This window comes from Microtus oregoni, unplaced genomic scaffold (genome assembly GCF_018167655.1).
Source record: "Microtus oregoni isolate MIOR12 unplaced genomic scaffold, Mior012 000087F_ref0000451, whole genome shotgun sequence".
Taxonomy (NCBI): Eukaryota; Metazoa; Chordata; class Mammalia; order Rodentia; family Cricetidae; genus Microtus; species Microtus oregoni.
In genome coordinates, this window is record NW_024544554.1 from 1598964 (window position 1) to 1617418 (window position 18455).

The 18455-nt window shown below is 43.2% G+C and overlaps 1 protein-coding gene across 1 annotated transcript; it reads right to left on the reverse strand.

The window, feature by feature from the left end:
* Window positions 1-632: 632 nt before the first annotated feature.
* On the reverse strand, window positions 633-18440 carry LOC121442208 (solute carrier family 40 member 1). Its single transcript, XM_041643683.1, has 8 exons — window positions 18072-18440; window positions 17564-17631; window positions 13093-13252; window positions 10865-10980; window positions 10023-10149; window positions 4005-4250; window positions 2643-3293; window positions 633-1368 (listed from the first exon to the last, which is right to left on the reverse strand). The coding sequence occupies exons 1-8, from the start codon at window positions 18112-18114 to the stop codon at window positions 1055-1057; spliced, it is 1725 nt and encodes a 574-aa protein (XP_041499617.1). The 5' UTR covers window positions 18115-18440; the 3' UTR covers window positions 633-1054.
* Between the last annotated feature and the right edge of the window lie 15 nt (window positions 18441-18455).

Below are 18455 nucleotides of genomic sequence, written 5' to 3' on the forward strand. Positions count from 1 at the left end.
GCCGGCTTTGCTCTAAATATAATGCAGAGGTAACCAATGCCTAAGCCCAAATCTATCAAAGTAAAATGTTGCAGGGGGGGTGGAGGAGTAAAGGAGGATAGGGGGAGTGGGGGGTGGGGGGTGGGGGGTGAGGGGTGGGAGGTGGGCGGGCACTGAGCCAATGACTCCCAGGTCTTTCTTTCCAAGAGTGGCTGCTCTTCTCCAGGCCGCTTACGGGGCTGGAGGGAGACCGCTGACAATGGTGACTCTGGTTCCATAGGGGCCTCAGCCCTTAGGTGTAGTGCTTAACTGTCAGCGGCTACAGCCACACAGATAATCTACTTTATGACCTCCCGCCCTGCCCTGGGAGTCTACAACTTTGGTCGTGCCCACCTACAGCTTTTGAGAATCACTTGGGATGAGCCCCAGGCGTGTTACTGGAATATTTTGCCCAACCTGACAGTCGAAATGCAAAGGGTAAGCCATAATCCTTTTTTTTTGAACAATGCTGGTTACATAATTTCATTCTCCACTTACAACAAATTCCTTAAGTTCAACGGGCTTTAGAAGGGTAATACTGGTTATCAGACTATAATCTTCATACATGGAGAAAAACCTGATTCTATCACATACCTGAGAATGATATGATTGATAAAAAAAAAAAAAAGGAAGAGGGCTAGACTTTTCCAAGAGTGAGTCTTGGGGAGAATTGATTTATCTGAATTCTAGCAGATATAATAGAAATACCTGCTAAGGAGTAACTTAACTCACCCGATAGCCAGCCACTCTTGGTAAATTTCATATACTCCTAAGAGCAAAGGAACTCCATTTTCACCATTACTCCATAGATACACTAATCTTTTCTTTCCCTCTTCCTTTTTTTTCCCCCCATGTCTAAATGTAAGGGAAAATAACCAGTCCACCTTGGTTGCATTAGGTTAGTTAGTGCTCTTAGCCCTCAAGGCACAGTGGTGGTAAAAGTCAGAGAAATACGCAGGCATTTATTGGAATCGTGCGGTACAGAATAAGCACACACGCCCTCCCTAATCTAGTAACGGGCCAGAGCTAAACGACTTTACACAACAGAGGTATTGGGCTGATTTTCATCGGTCACTTCCTTTTCATCGGGACCACACACAAAGAGCTGGTGGCCCAGAGTCTTCTGGGCAAATCGGAAATACATGAGATGGCCCATTGCCACGAAGGAGACGGAAATCAACACGAGCAAGCCAAAGGCTTCGGGATTGGGGGCCAAGATGACCATGATGAAATGCAGGAGGTCGAGAAGGTAGTTCATGGAGTTCTGCACGCCGTTGATAATGCCTCTTTCCGATTCAATTACATTTTCTTGCAGTAACTGTGTCACAGTTAGATCAAAGGACCAAAGGCCTATATGGTAAAAGAGATTGTAAAAGATTAAATTTTAGCATATAATTTAGCTTATAGTTATATAGCTTACATTATGCAGGTGTGTTAATATATGCAAAATACATTGGAGCTCTTGATTCTTTGAACTGCTCATAGATAGAAAATAGTCATCACACTTTTCCTTATATAATTTATCAGTATACACTGGATTATTAATGCCTTTAAGAAATTATTACTGGACCCAATAAAGCTAAGCCACAAGCATCTCTGTCCCATTTTTCTGTGGTTATTCAGACGACAAAGGTAAAATGGCCTCAGGAAGCAGAGCCTATGAATTCTAGCAGGTCTAAAGTTTAAAGTAATCTAACGTGCGGCCATGGCTAAAGAACACGGAAACTTTAACCCACTCTGCCATTGCTGCCTGAGTATCACAGGGCTCCCAATAAAGCTGTCTTGCCTGAGTATTAATGCCTCTGATAAATTCATGAATTGCTCTGTATCACAAGATAAATATGGGTTCGTTTCAAGAAGAAATGGATTCAGAGGCCACGCACCAGAACTCCATTAATGATTACTTAAATTCGGCTCTGTAGGATGCCTTGACATTGTGCTTCCGGCCAGAGGTATAAAACTAATTTGTGTGGCAAAGTATGTCACGTAAGAAATGCCTATCAGCTAGAGGGGACTTGTTTGTGAAGGGTATTTCTTACAACCATGATGCCTTCAAAAGAGTAACAATTTAAGGCATGTCCCTAGCACAAGAAGGCCCTGGGTTTGATCCCCAGTAACACATGAGAAAGAGAGAGAGATTAAATATTTAATCCTCAAAAATATTCATTTAAGGATGTACCTCAGAATTAGAGTTCTCACTTAATATGCATAAGGTCCCAAAACACACACACAATTCAGAAAAAAAAATCCTAAACATTTTCTATACCTATACACATATAGTTTAAAATATTAAGTAAAATTTTATGTTTAATGAGTAGATCCTATATATAAACTGTGGCTTTTGCTTAAATTAACATGCGTGATTTCAGATAATTTACTGTTGAATTCTCTACGCTATCGCTCCCAGATGATCTAACTTTTTTTTTTTTTTTTTTTTTTGGTTTTTTTCGAGTCAGGGTTTCTCTGTGGTTTTGGAGCCTGTCCTGGAACTAGCTCTTGTAGACCAGGCTGGTCTCGAACTCACAGAAATCCGCCTGCCTCTGCCTCCCGAGTGCTGGGATTAAAGGCGTTTGCCACCACCGCCCGGCTCTAACTTTTTTAATATAGAGAAAGAAAGTTCTTACCGATTCTAGCAGCAATGACGCCTGCGAAGAGCAGGCTGACGGAGATCATGGGCTCGGATTTGGTACTAATCTCATGGACAGTATTAACAATATTAGACATGTTGGACATAGGCGTTTCAGTCGTAAAGCCGGTCTCGGGTATCTTGGTAGTTGGGGGCACTGGCTCTGCCTGCATAAACCTAGAACGTATATCTTCGAATGGAGAAACAGATAGATCCAAGGGGCTTCCAGGCATGAACACGGAGATCACACACAAGATCAAACAGGAGAGCTGTGCCAGTCCTGAGAACAGACCAGTCCGAACAAGGCCACATTTTCGGCGTAGCCAAGTGAAAGCCACGGTTCCCATTATTCCAGTTATTGCTGAGGCTCCCATCAAAATACTGAGGACGGAACCACTCAGTCCCTGAGTGTAGGCGTACCCTGTAGTGATACAGTCAAAGCCCAGGACTGTCATATAGAGGAAAGCCAGGCCCATGCCAGCCAGGAACACCGGCTGGTTGTAGTAGGAGACCCAACCATCCCGAAAGGTGCGGAAGGGCTCGGCCATCTGGGAGGCACATGTGGGCTCTTGTTCGGGTTCAAGTTCGCGGATGTTGGAGTCTTTCTCGCCCATTAGGTGAGACTGCTCCAGAGATTTTGGCTCAGTATCTGTAAATAAGACACATCATTGGTTTGGGTTTCCTCATTCTTTTCCTGTGTGGGTCTCCTTGACTATTACATTGTAAATATTGCTTTCCTTTTACTGATAATTTCAGAATTACAGCCATGCCATAGGTCCCAAGTAATAGTTCTGGTGTAAAAATAAATACCATTGGTCTCTTTTTCAAACCTCTCTTTCTTTCAGAGATTATGGTTTCACTCACTGAAGCAAATAGCAGGAAAACTTATCAGATAAAGTAGGGAAATTATGTGGGGAAGTACACTATCTTCTTTTAAAACCTTAATAAGATTTCTTTTACCAGAAAAGCAGCTTCCACTTCTTCAGGGAAAATCCTGCCACTATCTCCCCCCACACACACACCCTACCCCAACTGCCCTCTAAATGGCTATTTTACTCCCCTCAGGAATGCTAGGAAATGCTCATGTTCCCTGTTTTCCCATTTCTATGACTCAGTTTCCCAACCATCCTCAATCAGTTACTCCTCTGTGTCCACTGCCCACAACAAGAAAAGCGGCCAGGGACCTACCCCAAGTCTTTTTATAGCCAACCCACAGTCCTTTCTAGAATCTCAAAAGATGACAGCCAACTCATCCAGACCCTCCCTGGAAAGATGGCCTGAAATTCAAACTAGCATCCGGTCTTCAGCAAACTCCCGAGGGCTGAACTTAGAACCAAGAGCTGGTGGTTTGGCCAGTTACCTTTGGGTGCATTCAGTTGCTTCATTTCTGCCTCCTCTACTTTGAGAACGGCCTTCACAGCCAGAGCAGGGGTCTTCTGATACACCTTCCAGAGCAAGAAATACTCCACACACATGGACACGAGATTCCAGCCCGAAATGAAACCACAGCCAATGACCGGTGAACCGAATGTCATGATCTGGCCCACGGCCATGGGGGCCAGGATGTTGGTGAGCTGGTCGATCCTTCTGATGGTGGCATTCATATCTACAGAGGCAAGAGGCAGGTGAGCGAGAGTTGAAACCTATCAAAGACAGCCTGATCACTTACATCATAGAAAGCGAAAAGCCCAGGGGACAGTTCCCTGGAAGGCCAGTTTCTAAAGGCATCCTGTGACCAAAACATTCGCTGTGAAGAACAGTCCCTGTTTTCATGAAGCTAACACTCCTCTAGGAAAAGCCAGTCAACCAACCAACAATATATACTATGCATGATATATTACAGATGTGTGTAGAAATATGTATCTACAAATGCTGCAAGGAAACATCTGGTATGTAAACTGTGAAACACATACAATGTTTATGTTAAAGCGGTGGTCCTCAGCCTTCCTAGTGTTGCAACCCTTTGGCACAGTTCCTCATGCCATGGCGACCCCAGCCATACAATTATTTCATTGCTACTTATTAACTATAACTTTGCTACTGTTCGGAATTATAATGTAAATATCTCATATGCAACCCCTAAGGGTGTCACAACCCACAGGTTGAGAACCACTACTTTAAAGGCAGCCTCATGATGCGCTGATAATAGATTATGGCTGACAGAGTCTAAGAAAGAAGTGTCGTTGATGGTTCTAAGGAGCTCTGTTCTTTTTATTTTTCTTGCGTTACTAAGTACTGAGAAGCAGATAACTTTGGAGTAATCAGGTTTTGCATAAAAGCACTAGAATTGGATTTGGGAAATGCTGATTTTGATAAGGCTCTTTGGAGACTGATAGCTACATCAAGGAGGCTGAAGATTCAGAAAGAGATATGAGCCAATTTCAGAAGTTTGCCAGTTTTTAAAACTATGGAATAAGATTGAATCTCAAGGGGGTGTGTGTAGAGCACAGACCAGATTCTAAACTGTTAGGAACGCCAAAATGTAGAGGTGAAAAACATGAGTAGGAATGAGCAAAGTGATAAAAACAAGAATACCGTGTCCTAGAAATGAAAAGGGGACAGTGCTTCAAAGTGGAGGAAAACCGCCTGCGCCAAGTGCTTATGGAGACACTCAAGAAACAGAGAATAAGAGGGGCGGTGGCACTCAGACGTGAGACTAAGAGGGGGCACTCAATGGGCCCCCTGAGAACCAGTGGGCACCTCAAAGACAACAGAGCACACAAGAGGCGCCAACTCCAGGAAACACTGTTTTCTTATCTTTCCCATAGGTATCCCTTCAGGGCACAATGTGAATGCTGCACCCTGGGGAAATGCTGCAGAGTAAACCACAGAGAAAGTTAGCAAGCAGAGAAAGTTAGCAAGCATGAGGAAGGTGGCATGGTAGACGCTCCTGCAGGATGTAGGAGAAAAATGCACAGCCATCCTTCAGGATGGAGGGAAAGAGGCTGAACGCAGAGCCAGGCTCGTTCCTCTGACGGCAGGAAAAGAGCAGCTCCTTGCTCATGGGCACACTGAGCTAAGTCATGTCTTTCCTCCAGTCTTGCTCTACTGTGAAAGCTGGCTTTAAAGGGGTTACTGAGTTAGCCCAACAACAGGAGAGAGAGTCAAGTGAGCCAAGGCTTGCCCTGGGAGGCAAGCCTGGTGTCATGACTGACCTTGGAATTTAAACAGGATAAGAGAGGGAGAACGGAAAGGGTCCTAGGTGGTAAGAAGGAGATGGATTCTGTGGTTCGTAGGTGGCAGCCAGCATGCAAGGATTGTTTGGAAGTGAAGGATGGAGCAGGGGAGATGGAGAGTGGCGGGTGAAGATGCAGACAAAGAGTGAGCTTATGAGAGGAAGATTTCGCCGTGATAACAGGGTTTTCTAAAGTTGGTTCCTGGATGTACAAGAGTATCAAAGATGAAGGAAGGGCAGCTAAGGCAATGATCCACTTTGCCGTGCCCTATAGCACGAAGGAGGGCGAAAACTCATGGGGCAGATCCTCGGCAATCATCTGGGTCAGCCAGGAAAAATCAATACGTGACTAACGAGAATCCTTGGGAATGGCCTCTCTCCTTCCCCTCATTCCTTCGGTGTCGGTGGCTTTCTGATTACTCCTAGGAGTGTACAAGGCACCCACGATAACGGGAGAACTTTGATATTCATCACCTTTCACTTGAAAGGCAAAGGCAGCCGGCACCGACCTCCCGTCGCAATGCCTTCCTAGAGGCAAAGGTAGCGGCCGCGGTCATCCATCTCCCTCAGGAGAATGTCTTCCTTCGCACAGGCTCCCCTAACATCTGCCTGCCCACTAACAGGCTTCCAGTGCGCAAGCCAATAGGGACACGAGGAACTAATCCAAGTGACTCAGCAATTTGAGTCCCAAAAAGAAAAGCAATTCAAGAAAGAACAGCTGCGTCTTAAAACCTCATTACAACAGGAAATGTTTTAGTCAAACGTTTCCCTTTCCTAGATGATCAAGAACTGGGGGTTCACAGAGCTCCCGAGACCCCAGTTTCCATATTTTATAGAATACTTAGGACGGCAATAGTCAAGAAAAAGGTGGCATCAGGAAACAGCTTGTGTCTTTCTGGAGCAGAAGGATACTAGCAGCCGTTTTGAAGACCTAATTGTTTGGATGGTGATAGCCTAGAAGAGAATCCGTCTTCTGAACGTTCACACATATGCGCTCTGTGAATTTACATTTATTCGCACGTGAAGACTCAAATGAGGGTTTGCCTCACGCTGGTTTGGTGGCTTTGGCTATAGCTATGGCACAGAACATGGCACAACGCAATGTCTTTCACTGTGACAAGTCCATGATACCACACAGGAGAAGACGTGTTCAAAGGGGACTTGCTGGGCAATCAGGAGCCAGCAGGCTGCTCTGTCTAGAACGTGAAACCAACTTTTTTAAGCAATAGAGCTAGGGCATGAAACCTACGCGCCATATTTTGTCAAAGCGAACCACCAGATTTTCCTCCAGAATACTTAGCCAGAAACTCCAACAAGCTGTCACTACAGACCGCCCCCACAAAGGGGCAAGAGAGACAGAAGATGGATCAGAACGCCTGGGGAAGGAGGGCGCAGAGTCTACATGGAAGAGAGAACCTGAAAAATATCTGACTAGTTCCTAGATTTATTAAGAGGACACATGTGAAAAACTATACTTTGTCTGGCCTCAATGATACAGTTTTCAGTTTTAGAACTCTCTGAAATCATGAATGCTGGAATAAAGAAACAAGAGCAGACAACAACCAGCCGCCAGCTCATAGTCTTATTCTTTATGTATGCACACACACAAACACACACAAATACAGCCAACTCTTCTGCTTGGTTTTCTAACATCCTTACAGGAAGCCAAGGCAACAGACTCTACTTTTCTTCTTTTCTCTATTTTTCTTTAGCCATATCCCTTCCCCAACCCCCGACTTTTCTGCTTATAGCAGAAATGACACACCAAATCCATGGTCAGACATCCGCTGACCCTCCGAATTAAGAAGTCTCTGTATTCTGTTTGGAAGCATGGATTTTGGTTACCATCCACTGGGGGTAAATATCAGAAAAGAAAACTTGTAGGTGTCCTTCAGTGATCTATCAGCCTGGCTGTGGGGAGTGGGGGCAGAAGGGCAGTAACTAAGACTGGACCACTTGACCAAGAAAAGAGATCAGCTGACATTCCGTTTCCCTTTTTTCCTTGTGGGAAAGCCCACAAGGCTAGGAAACAGGCTGTCTTTTCTAGATTCTTCTACCATGAAATAACTCACAAAGAAGGAGAGGGGTCAGCCGAGAAATGGCCAGTCCTATTTTCAATTGTTCTGGAACATTTTCTTATAGATCCACAGAGTTACGTTGTCTGTGTCTATGTATTTATTAGGACTACTTAAAGATTTTGAGAATTTCCCTGGAACAAGGCTTTTTGCTGTTACTGCTGTTGCTTTTCTTTGCTTGCTTGTTTTGTTTGTTTGTTTGTGACAGGGCTTCTCTGTGTAACAGCTCTGGCTGTCCTGGAACTCACTTTGCAGACCAGGTTGGCCTCAGACTCAAAGAGATCCACCAGCCTCTGCCTCCCAAATGCTGGGATGAAAGGCGTGCATGGCCACTGCTTGGCCCTAATAAAGCTATTTTAAGGAGGAAAACAACTTTTAAAATTCTTTCTTTTTATTACTTTTTAATGATGTGTATTGTGCAGGTAGATGCATTAAGGGTACGTGCCCACAGAGCCTAGAGGCATCAGACCCCCTGAAGCTGGAGTTTCAGGTGATTGCCTAATGCTATGCTGGGAATAGAACTCCGGTCCTCCAGAAGAGAGGAATGGGCTCTTAAGGAGCCAGGCATCTCTCCAGTTCCCTAAAATAACCTTTTTTTTTTTTAACTTAATGGACTTTATAGGGTCAAAATGAGTGCAGTTAATAAATTCAGATAAGTGAAAGAAAAATAATTTAGAGGCCAAATATTTTTCCAAATATGTTAGAAAAATACATTTGTGACCTGTTTTCAAAATACATTCCTTCTTATCCCCTGAATTTTAAAACACAGACATATTTTACATGCTTAAAACAATGTTAAAAGGAGAAAGTTAACAAAAAAGGGGATGAAGTCTTATCTTCTCTTTCAGCAGAACAAAAAAGAGATGTGAAATTAGTATTATTTTTTATAAATAAACGAAGAATGGAAGAGAATTTTCTGGAACACATTCATTGTTCTGCTCTCCCACAAAACCCCAGTGTATTTCCCTGGGTTGTAACACGGCTACCAGGAGGTAATGATTCAGACAAATTCTTTTTTTTCTAGAGCAGAGGTGTCCAACTTTGAAAATTAGAGTGTGGTGTTGTCAGTCACCTACAAATACGTGGGGCCACATTTATAGCTATCTGAAGAGGCACACAGGCAGGAGGGACAAGCCTGTTCCCGGTCTCCCATAGACTTTGCTCCCTTTCAATTCCTATTTCCTTCCCGCCTTCTTTTTATGTTCGAACCACCAGGTCTAGTCAAACGGAGCCGCTTGCTAACCCCGGCACACAGTCTTCGCTTCTGTGTCCTCCAGTGGGCTGCTTTAGTCATGGGGAATGACTTTCCAGTCTGTCAGGATTGTTGGGCACCGCGCTTGTGAGACTCATTATCTTAATGACCCGCACAGTCGGATCAGCTGATCGGGGTGACCTTCCTCTCTCACCTTGTGTAATTACCAAGCCAGTTCAAACCTGCGGGCGCTGTGGTGAAGAAGGAGGATACCGGGTAAGCCAGGGGCCTTAGGAGCATTCGTGAAATAAGGCATGTGTCTTGAAGACACTCTGGTCTTTCTTAAGCTATTTGTCTGTGTTTCCAACAAACTAAGATTGTTTGTTAAAGAACATGTCCTGTCTTCTGTTTGAAAATATTTCAAAAGTCTTACATTTTGCAGGATGTGAGATCATTACTGTTCAAAAGAAATTTTTTTTTTGAAGTGAAAACTAACTTCAATAATCTCTGCTACAACTGTGTTATCTCCATTTTGGTAGAAAGAAACAAAGTACCAATGGTATAATCCTTAAAGTGCGTGTAATATTTCCATATTTATGAGGGCAAAATACCATGTCAGATTGTCACCATGACAACTGGAATTGAGAAACAGCATAATTTAAAAAGAAAAAAAAAAAACAAAAAGTTCAAATGAGATGTTTACTTGCTAGATTTACAGAGAAGGATACAGTAGGAAGGATCCTAAAGTTAACTCCGGAGCACTTAGGTAAGTCACTGCCCTGTCTGACCTCTGTAAGGGCAGCAATGCAAAACCCTGGTGCTTCCCGTGTAGTGTCCTTAAAGCCTTCCCAGACAACCAATGGTAAAAAGGCATCCCTTCCCACGTAGAGCCATGGATTCATGGATTCCGTTAGTCGAAAGGGTCATCCCAGTTACCTGCTAGTCTGCTTCTGTTTTCTCCCGCCACCACAACAATCCAGTCCCTTTGGATGGTAATGGCGGTAGCTGTGCTGGCCAGATTTGCGATGTTTGCGATAGTGATGATCATGATATAGCAGGCAGTCTAAGGAATCAGAGCAAAAAACTTGAGTTAATACCGAAGCTTATCTTCTTTTTTTTTATTTTAGTGTCATTCATAAAAAGTAACTTTACTTTCTGCACAAGGGACAATTGAGTACCAGGAGTCAGAAATTAAAGGTCAGGGCATCATTCAGGTCTGTACTATCTATAGTTAATTCAAAAGTTATAAAATAATCATTTATATGACCGTTGAATGTTTTTTTTAAAACATCATCAAAGGAGAATCAAGAGAATCAAAATGGGGCTGGAGAGATGGCTCAGAGGTTAAGAGCATTGCCTGCTCTTCCAAAGGTCCTGAGTTCAATTCCCAGCAACCACATGGTGGCTCACAACCATCTGTAATGGGGTCTGGTGTTCTCCTCTGGCCAGCAGGCAGACACACAAACAGATTATTGTATACATAATAAATAAATAAATAAATAAATAAATAAATAAATAAATAAATAAAAGAGAGAATCAAAATGACCCGTGGATCTAGAAATCAATATTAAAGGTTACAGTGAAAACCCACAAGGTACACTCCTAGTCTGAAAAGGGTTTACACCTTCACCGCTATTGGATGTTCTGTTCTCTCATCCAGAATCCTGGGGAGCTGAGGCACAGCTCAGTGGTGGAGTGTATGCTTAGTACTTCTGAGATCCCGGGCTCCATCCTCAGGACCCGGGAAACAAACAGCAAGAACCCCGTGGAGAACTTACGAGGACCCATCCGTGATACATCGTCAGAAGCTCATGTTTGTGTAAGAAAACCATCATGAGGATGATTCCGCAGAGGATGACGGAGACGTTCTGCACCACCAGTGAAGTCTGGGCCACTGTACGGAGCAAAAGCAAAATGTTCACTGCACCGGCATGGTTGAGCAGGATGCTGTCATTCACGCGATTGCTGAGCTACGTGGATGCACACGCATAACTACTACAAGACCAAGAAACCCCGCCAAGAGTAAATTCTGCTTCAGCTAGGTCCTGCCCACAGACCTGAGAACCCTGCAAACAAAATAATGAAGCCGTGGCTTTCTTCTATTAATTGAAGTCTTTCATGATAACTGCGTATTTATCTCATTAATTCTTAGGAAGTTTACTATTATAAACAGAAGTGTTGTATGGATAAGATCCATCCTTCAACCCTCAACTGCTTAAGCTAAAATAAAAACACGTAGGAGGTTAGAGAAGAGCTGAAGAGGAAGTGGACTCTGTAACCTCTCGCTTACGTGGCCTGCTTGATCTATTAAAATAATAAAAAATACACAAACATTTGCCCAGAACCCATACATCGTAGATTTCTTCTGATTTGTATTTTGTTGTCATTGCTATGAAATTCTGAGCTATGCCTTCCATCAGAGAAAATGCAAGGTCCTGTTAGAGAGAGACACTCCTTCATATAGGTGAGCAAGGCCAGGTAAGAACCAGTAGCCATTTTCCCGGCACTCATAGGCAGATTATTAGGACAGGATATTTAATGGTTCTTAAGCCTATGCCTGGTAAGTGTGGAGGATAACATCCACCTTCCTTCCCTTATGGAATCACAATGATCTTCAAATAAAATATTTGTGAAAGCATTGTGGAAGGTATAAGTTACAATTACAGATCTTGTCATCCAGAACGGTAAGGCTTATCCTGGCTTGGAAGATCATATCAAAGACTTAAAACAAAACAGACTCCTCCCTGAAACAAAACCCAATGCATGTATGCATGCATTCATAGCTAAGGATTAAAAACCAAGTCCCCACACACCAGAAGGAAGGCTATGTGGGAAGATGACTATAACCATCTCAGGACAATAACGAAGGTACCACAAAGTCTCAGAGAGCAGAGGAAGAAATAGTGACTTCATCCTGTAAGGAGCAGGGAAGAGTCACATGAAGGGTGGCTCGTGAGACGCTGAGACTGCAAACACAGGAGACTCCTATCATATACCACAGCCTTCTCCATCCAACTTAGCACTTCCCGAACGCGTGATTGCAACACTCAACCACGTTATGGTTAAAGGATCCTGTGGAGAATATTCTTGTGGCTAGCTATCAAGAGAATTTGGTTTTCCCTAGTGTATGATTTTTTTTCTATAAGTGCTCTTATCGACTTATTCTCAAAATAGGAAAATTTTCCTATGAATCATTTTACTAGTAACGCCAAATCCTAGAACTCTGTAAGCCTGTCAACTCTTTATTTAGGAGCAATCACCCTGAGCTGAACAAAGCTAGGTATACCTTAGAGTTTTCCCTGTGTCTCTCTTCAGGCAGGCATGGACAGCTCTTTGCATTATTAACTGAGTTTCAAATAATTATCCACACACATCTTATATTCCTATAACCAAATTGCTTAGTTATTCCCAATCTCTTGTATATAAAACAGAATATATCTTGATACCTTAGAATAAAAATCATTTTATCATGTGTACAATATAATACATGCATGATTTATTATAATTTCTATAACATATTATAATTTTTTTCCTTAAAAAAGTATAATTCAGCTGTCTGTTGTCCAGACATGGTTATTCTCCCTTGGGTTTGGTTGTCAAATTCCACTACGCACACCTTTAAATGTACACCAGAGGACAGATGTTCAAGCTGTACCCAGGAACCTCACACTAGAGGGCCTCTAGTGCAACTCATGGTGAGGGAGGAAGCCAGAACTAAGCAAACTTTTAATGTTTAACGCGATTCCCAGAAAATTCGCTACTGGGTTAATTGTTAACCTCTGAAACCGACAAACTGCCAAAAGAAAGAAAAATCTATGAAGTCAATGCCCTGACATCCCAACTAGTGCAACTGCCTCAGGACCCTGAATCCAGATGTGGCCATCAGCCCCTATCCCTCAGCTCTGTCGCGCGAGTCTTTTCTCTGAGTCATGATTTATTCTCTCCAGTACAGAGGAAACACGGGCTGCTCCAAAGAACACCGGCTGAGTTATGTAATCGCACTCACCTTTCAGTCTGGCATTCTTGTCGACCCAGTCACCAATGATGGCGCCCATGACCAGAACGGAGCCTGCCACCACCAGCCCATAGACAGCTGTCAGAAGGAGGCTGTTTCCATAGAGCTCCACCAGAAACACAGACACGGCAAAATGCCACATCCGATCCCCCTGAAACAAGACAAGGAGGTTTGGTTGAAAGGTTTTGAGTTTGTAGCCCACTGTAGTCAAGAAGTCGTTTTCTTATCAAAAGGATGCTTTCTGGCTACATCGGATGGTTTTCCAAGCCAATAATTATAACTTGAAAATTGGCCTAATGTTAAAGATTCATTCCAGCACAATGGAAAAGTCAAGCTTCATTACGTATAATTTCGAAGCATTAATTTAACTTAAGGGCTGACACAAGCCAGTTTTTCAATTTAGGAACTTGTAGGAATGGCCTCTGAGGCCTCTGATGGGTTTTCATTGCTATCTTTTTTTTATTTTTAATGTGTTATTCCACAAGTAAATTTTTTTCAAAGCTGTAAAATAGCAGAACAAACAGAAGGGGCAAAAAAATTAATCATGGAAACTCTGATCCCATAAGACCAAAGATGTTGAAATAAATATATAAGTAAACAACTATTTTAATGTTTTAGTAAAGATAAGTTTTGAAAAGATAGCTTGGTGTAGTGATACACACTTTTAATCCCAGTACTTGGGAGACAGAGGCAGGTGATATTCTGTGAGTTTGAGGCCAGCCTGGTCTACATAGTGAGTTCAAGAATAGCAAGAGCTACATTGTAGATTCTGTCATGAAACAAGCTGAGACAGAGAGTTATATCTTTACATAGTTCCAAAACATAAAAGGAATTTTGCTATTAGTTGGCATAAAATGTGGTACAAGTTTAACAGAAACTTTTTAATTAGTCAGATAGATTAATACATGAACTATCTAGAAGAGACACTCTATGAGATTACAAGTTCCAGCCCGGACATTTTAGGTTAACATTGAGGAAAGACACCATTTCGTCAGAATCATCACTAAATTCCTTACATATTTGACCCTGTGTGAAAGAACTTCCACTCTGAGATCTTCCCTAACTCTGGCAAAATCCTCATGATAAACTTCATATGTTGGAAGGAAATTATTTTACTGATAAGTCAAACGCTACTAAATTTTAATAAGACTAAAATAACCACTTTAAATATCCAAAATTTAAACTGATTCATGCTAACACAATAAACAAGTCATTCTCAACTAGGGAGCATTCTATTCTTAGGGGTCACTTGCTAATGTCTGTAGATGCTTTGGGGGTATCACAGCCTCCCTGCCTGAAGGGAACTTGAGGTACGGAAATACTGCCGGCACCCCTCATTCCATCAGGAAGCATTTCCTGACCCCACACATTAACACTGCAGAGGTAGGGAAATCTTTGTGCGAAGAATGATGCAATTTCCAATCAAAATCCAAAACGAACACAAGATTTAGAGCTTGGAGAATGAGGTTGAAATTGCTCTGGCTATCCTAATTTCCAAAGACCTTCCAAGTATTAAGAAGTGGTAAACTGTGTGCTTATAAAAACCCCAAGAACGGGGCAACATCTAAGTAAACGCTGGCTAAGTACTCAGCCCGCCTTTTCACGCATCCATTGTCTGGCTCCCCGCCACACGCTCCAACTCTACTTTGATATTTGTTTGCGTGCCTTCCTACCCACGCTGGATCTGAGCATTAGTAACAACAGTCATCAATCCACTTAATAAACGCCTCTAGACTGGTTTCCGATGCGTGCCCCACGCGACTGTGGCATCACAGCTTCAGCGGGCTCCTTTTCATGGTGCCCGCATTCCAGTCTAGAGAGACCGAGGCAAACCAGGCACAGGACAGGGGGTAGCAGAGGCTATGAGGAAAAGGGACGTAGCAGGTGGCACTCTACGTTAGGACAGAGGCCTCTGTGAGCAGAGAAGTAAGCCCCTCTTTTTCACGGTTTCACATTGGTGCTTTTGTTGTGGCTGCTCGGAAGCCCTTACTGAATTGTGTTACAAACTCCTAAACGAAAGCACCTACTTCTCAGCTGGTTTGTGCTCCGACGGCAGCATGAAATGTGTTATCCCGTTAGTAGAAATGAAGTCAGAAATGAAAAAAACACACAGATCACACAAAACTAACCTCAGAGAACCTTCTGCCCAAAGACCCCATATCCAAGGTCTCAGGAATCAGAGTTCAGTTGTGTTGGCAAGTATGTATGTGTTGTGTGTTGGCATTTGTGTGTGTGTTGGCGAGTATATGTGTTGTGTGTGTTGTGTGTGTTGGCATGTGTGTGTGGTGTGTATATTGGCATGTGTGTAGTGTGTGTGTTTGTGTGCATGTGGTGTGTGTGTATTGGCATGTGTGTGTGGTATGTGTGTGGTGTGTATGTGGTGTGTGTGTTGGCATGCATGTGTGAGTGGAGTGTGTGTGTTGGCGTGTGTGTGGTGTGTGTGTGTGTGTTGGTGTGTGTGTTGGCATGTATGTATCTGTGTGTGTGTGTGGTGTGTGTGTGTGTGTCTGCACACAGGAGACAAAGCACAGAAACAGAATTAATTACTTAGAGCATCCCCTTCTGTACCCTTTGCAGCGAAGACTAAACACTAACCCTTCTGTGGCCCAGTTGTTGCTGTAGCATCTCATCTTTCTGTCTCCCGAGGACTCGTCCATTTGCTCAATTGACTATAAGGTTAGAGCAAGCATCTTCCACCTTTCTTTAGGAACATGCTTTATATTTTCTTTCTCAATACAAAATACAAAATAAACTAATAAAAAAAAAACCTGGAACACCCATAGCTCTTCTCATGTGTCTAACACCCAAAGGTCACATGAGCCTTGAAGTTAATCAGTGTTTAGAAAAGAGGTGCCCTGGTTCTCTTGGAGGACTCCAGACCCTCATCCATCACTGGTCCCTTTGTGCTTAATATTACTGAATTAAATGGCAAGAACAGGCTATTGGTTTAGATTTATAAAGGGCTCTTTGCTGTTTTTTTTTTTTTTTCTTATGCCACCAGCTAAAACAAACTCAGGTAAATTCCACTTTGTTTATGAATATATTTGCAGAGTCATCCCTGGGTAAGCATTCAGAACCCAGGAGTTAGCTTCTCTAGGAAGTTATCTGAGGCTGCTGTTTCTCAGAGAGCCAACAACCCAACCTAATACCCTCCCGAGGACAAAGGGCACAGATTTCTGTGTATGATGGCCCCCATTCATGGCTTATAGGTAAGTCAATTAAAAGAAAGTAGCACTTCAAACTAGACTCTGGAAATTCTTTGTTGTTGTTAATAAGGCACAGAATATGCTTAGAGTCATGGCTTCTAAGCAATAAGAATAATTGTTTAGGGTTTCTAATAATCATCTATTGAACACATGCAGCCCTCTTTGGGGTATTTGGGGGGGGGCTTATAGAGGAATCTAGAGCAGAAATTCTGGAATTTTCTCAAAGCCACTTAAGAAACCAATGGGAGGGCTGGAGAGATGGCTCAGAGGTTAAGGGCACTGGCTGCTCTTCCAGAGGACCTGAGTTCAATTCCCAGCAACCACATGGTGGCTCACAACCATCTGTATTGAGATTTTGCACCCTCCTCTGGCAAGCGGGCATACATCGAGGCAGAATGTTGTATACATATAAATAAATAAATCTTAAAAAAAAAAAAGAAACCAATGGGAGAATTGTGAAGCCATGCCTAATTTCCCTGGGAGGTGGTTTTTATCCCAGCTTGTACTACCCACATATTAAGTAGCCACTGATAACAGCTTTGAAGATTAGATTTTTTTATCATTTAGATATTTGATCTTGGATTAGGTATACTTAAGCTAATCTTACAATATTACTGTTACCCTGATCGGCCAATATTTGTTAGTATATCATTCTATTCTATTTTCATGATGCTGCATGCTGGAACCAGACTTTAACAAAAGAAAAGAGTTATATTTCTTTTCTTCTTCCTCCTCTTCTTCTTTAAAAATTTATCTACTTTTATTTTATATGCATTGGTGTTTTGCCTGCACATATGTCTGTGAAGGTGCCCGATCCCATGAAATTGGGGCTACAGGCAGCTGTGAGCCGCCATGTGGGTGCTAGGAATTGAACCCGGGTCCTTTGGAAATGCAGTCAGTGCTCTTAACCACTGAGCCATCTCTCCAGACCTCAGAAAAAGTTTCTTAAACGTGGGAAAAGAAAGAAGACTCGCGGGATAATCTTTCCAGTTTGGGAGGGGGTAATAGAATTTGCCAACCCTAGGAATTATGCATGTTTTCCTGTCCTCGTCAATCTTATTATGGACAGTTTCACTCAGTTAATTATTAGCATTTCACCATTAAGAAACATTTACTAATAATCATGGGAACTGTCTTCGGAAAAAAAAAATTCTGCTGAAACATGTGTCTAAGAACAATTTCGCTTAATACAACTGTCTCCACAGAAAGTAAACAGAGCTTGCGCAATCACGCGGGAAGAGTGCAGTCTCACTTACCCAAGTGGAGAGAGCGTGGCCAAGGTAGAGAAGGAATTTTGCCGAGGTCAGGTAGTTTCCTAAGGATCCTACAAAGGCCCAGAGAGAGTAAATGAAAACTATGTTTTGCCATACCCCTGCGCTCAGGTTAGAGTTTGCTTTGGGTCATACGTATTTGTGATGTTTAAGCAGGTCACCTACAGATAGATGCAGTCGCTTTACTTCATGCCATCCCCTGAGGTCCAGAGTAGCCTCTTGGCCAATAACCGCCCGACTTAATGCACCGTGAAGAAACTTCTGTTTCAACATTCTTCAACTTCGGTGAGGTTTGTTTATCAGGGCAAGGAATTCCACACTGCCCAGCGTACTCTATCTATCCTTGCCGATCTGCAAGCTCTTTTTAACCAAACGTTGAATTTACGTTCTTCGGAGCCGCCATCCAAACAGAAGTCAACCCTCACGGAACTGCGTCCCCCACCCCGGCCACCTGCAATCCCACCTCTTGACACATTAGGATTATACTACTCACCACAGCATCCTTCCTGGCCGCTTTGATCTCTTGCCTTGGTCATGGCACCAGGCGCTCTCCCCTTGCTTGTTTTGGTATTGGTTGCTGTAGCTGCTCTTGCCCAGGGGCTTGTTCACGGGAGTGCGAGGAACCGGAGATAGCACCGCTAAAAGCACAACAGCCTTGTGCCGCAAGACCCCAAAGGACAACTAGGACAAAGATCAACAGCAAAGCTGCCACCGGGGTCTCTCTCTGTCTCCTTTCCAAACTTAGCCAACACTGTAGCTGAAGTTGGAAAGCTAAAGCCTTATGGAAGCGGGTTGGAGGATCCACCGGCCGCCGGAGACCCTGAGCCTGCTCCAGCCGCCGCCGCCGCCACCGCCGCCGCCGCCGCCGCACCGTGGG

What these genes read in the sequence shown, in the direction of transcription:
- LOC121442208 (XM_041643683.1), bottom strand. Translation starts at nt 18,114, where the DNA reads ATGACCAAGGCAAGAGATCAAAGCGGCCAGGAAGGATGCTGTG. An exon ending in AAACAGAAGCAGACTAGCAG is followed by an intron (nt 4,251 to 10,022) that starts GTAACTGGGATG and finishes TTGCCTCTGTAG; the next exon opens with ATATGAATGCCACCATCAGA. An exon ending in GCAACTGAATGCACCCAAAG is followed by an intron (nt 3,294 to 4,004) that starts GTAACTGGCCAA and finishes TCTTATTTACAG; the next exon opens with ATACTGAGCCAAAATCTCTG.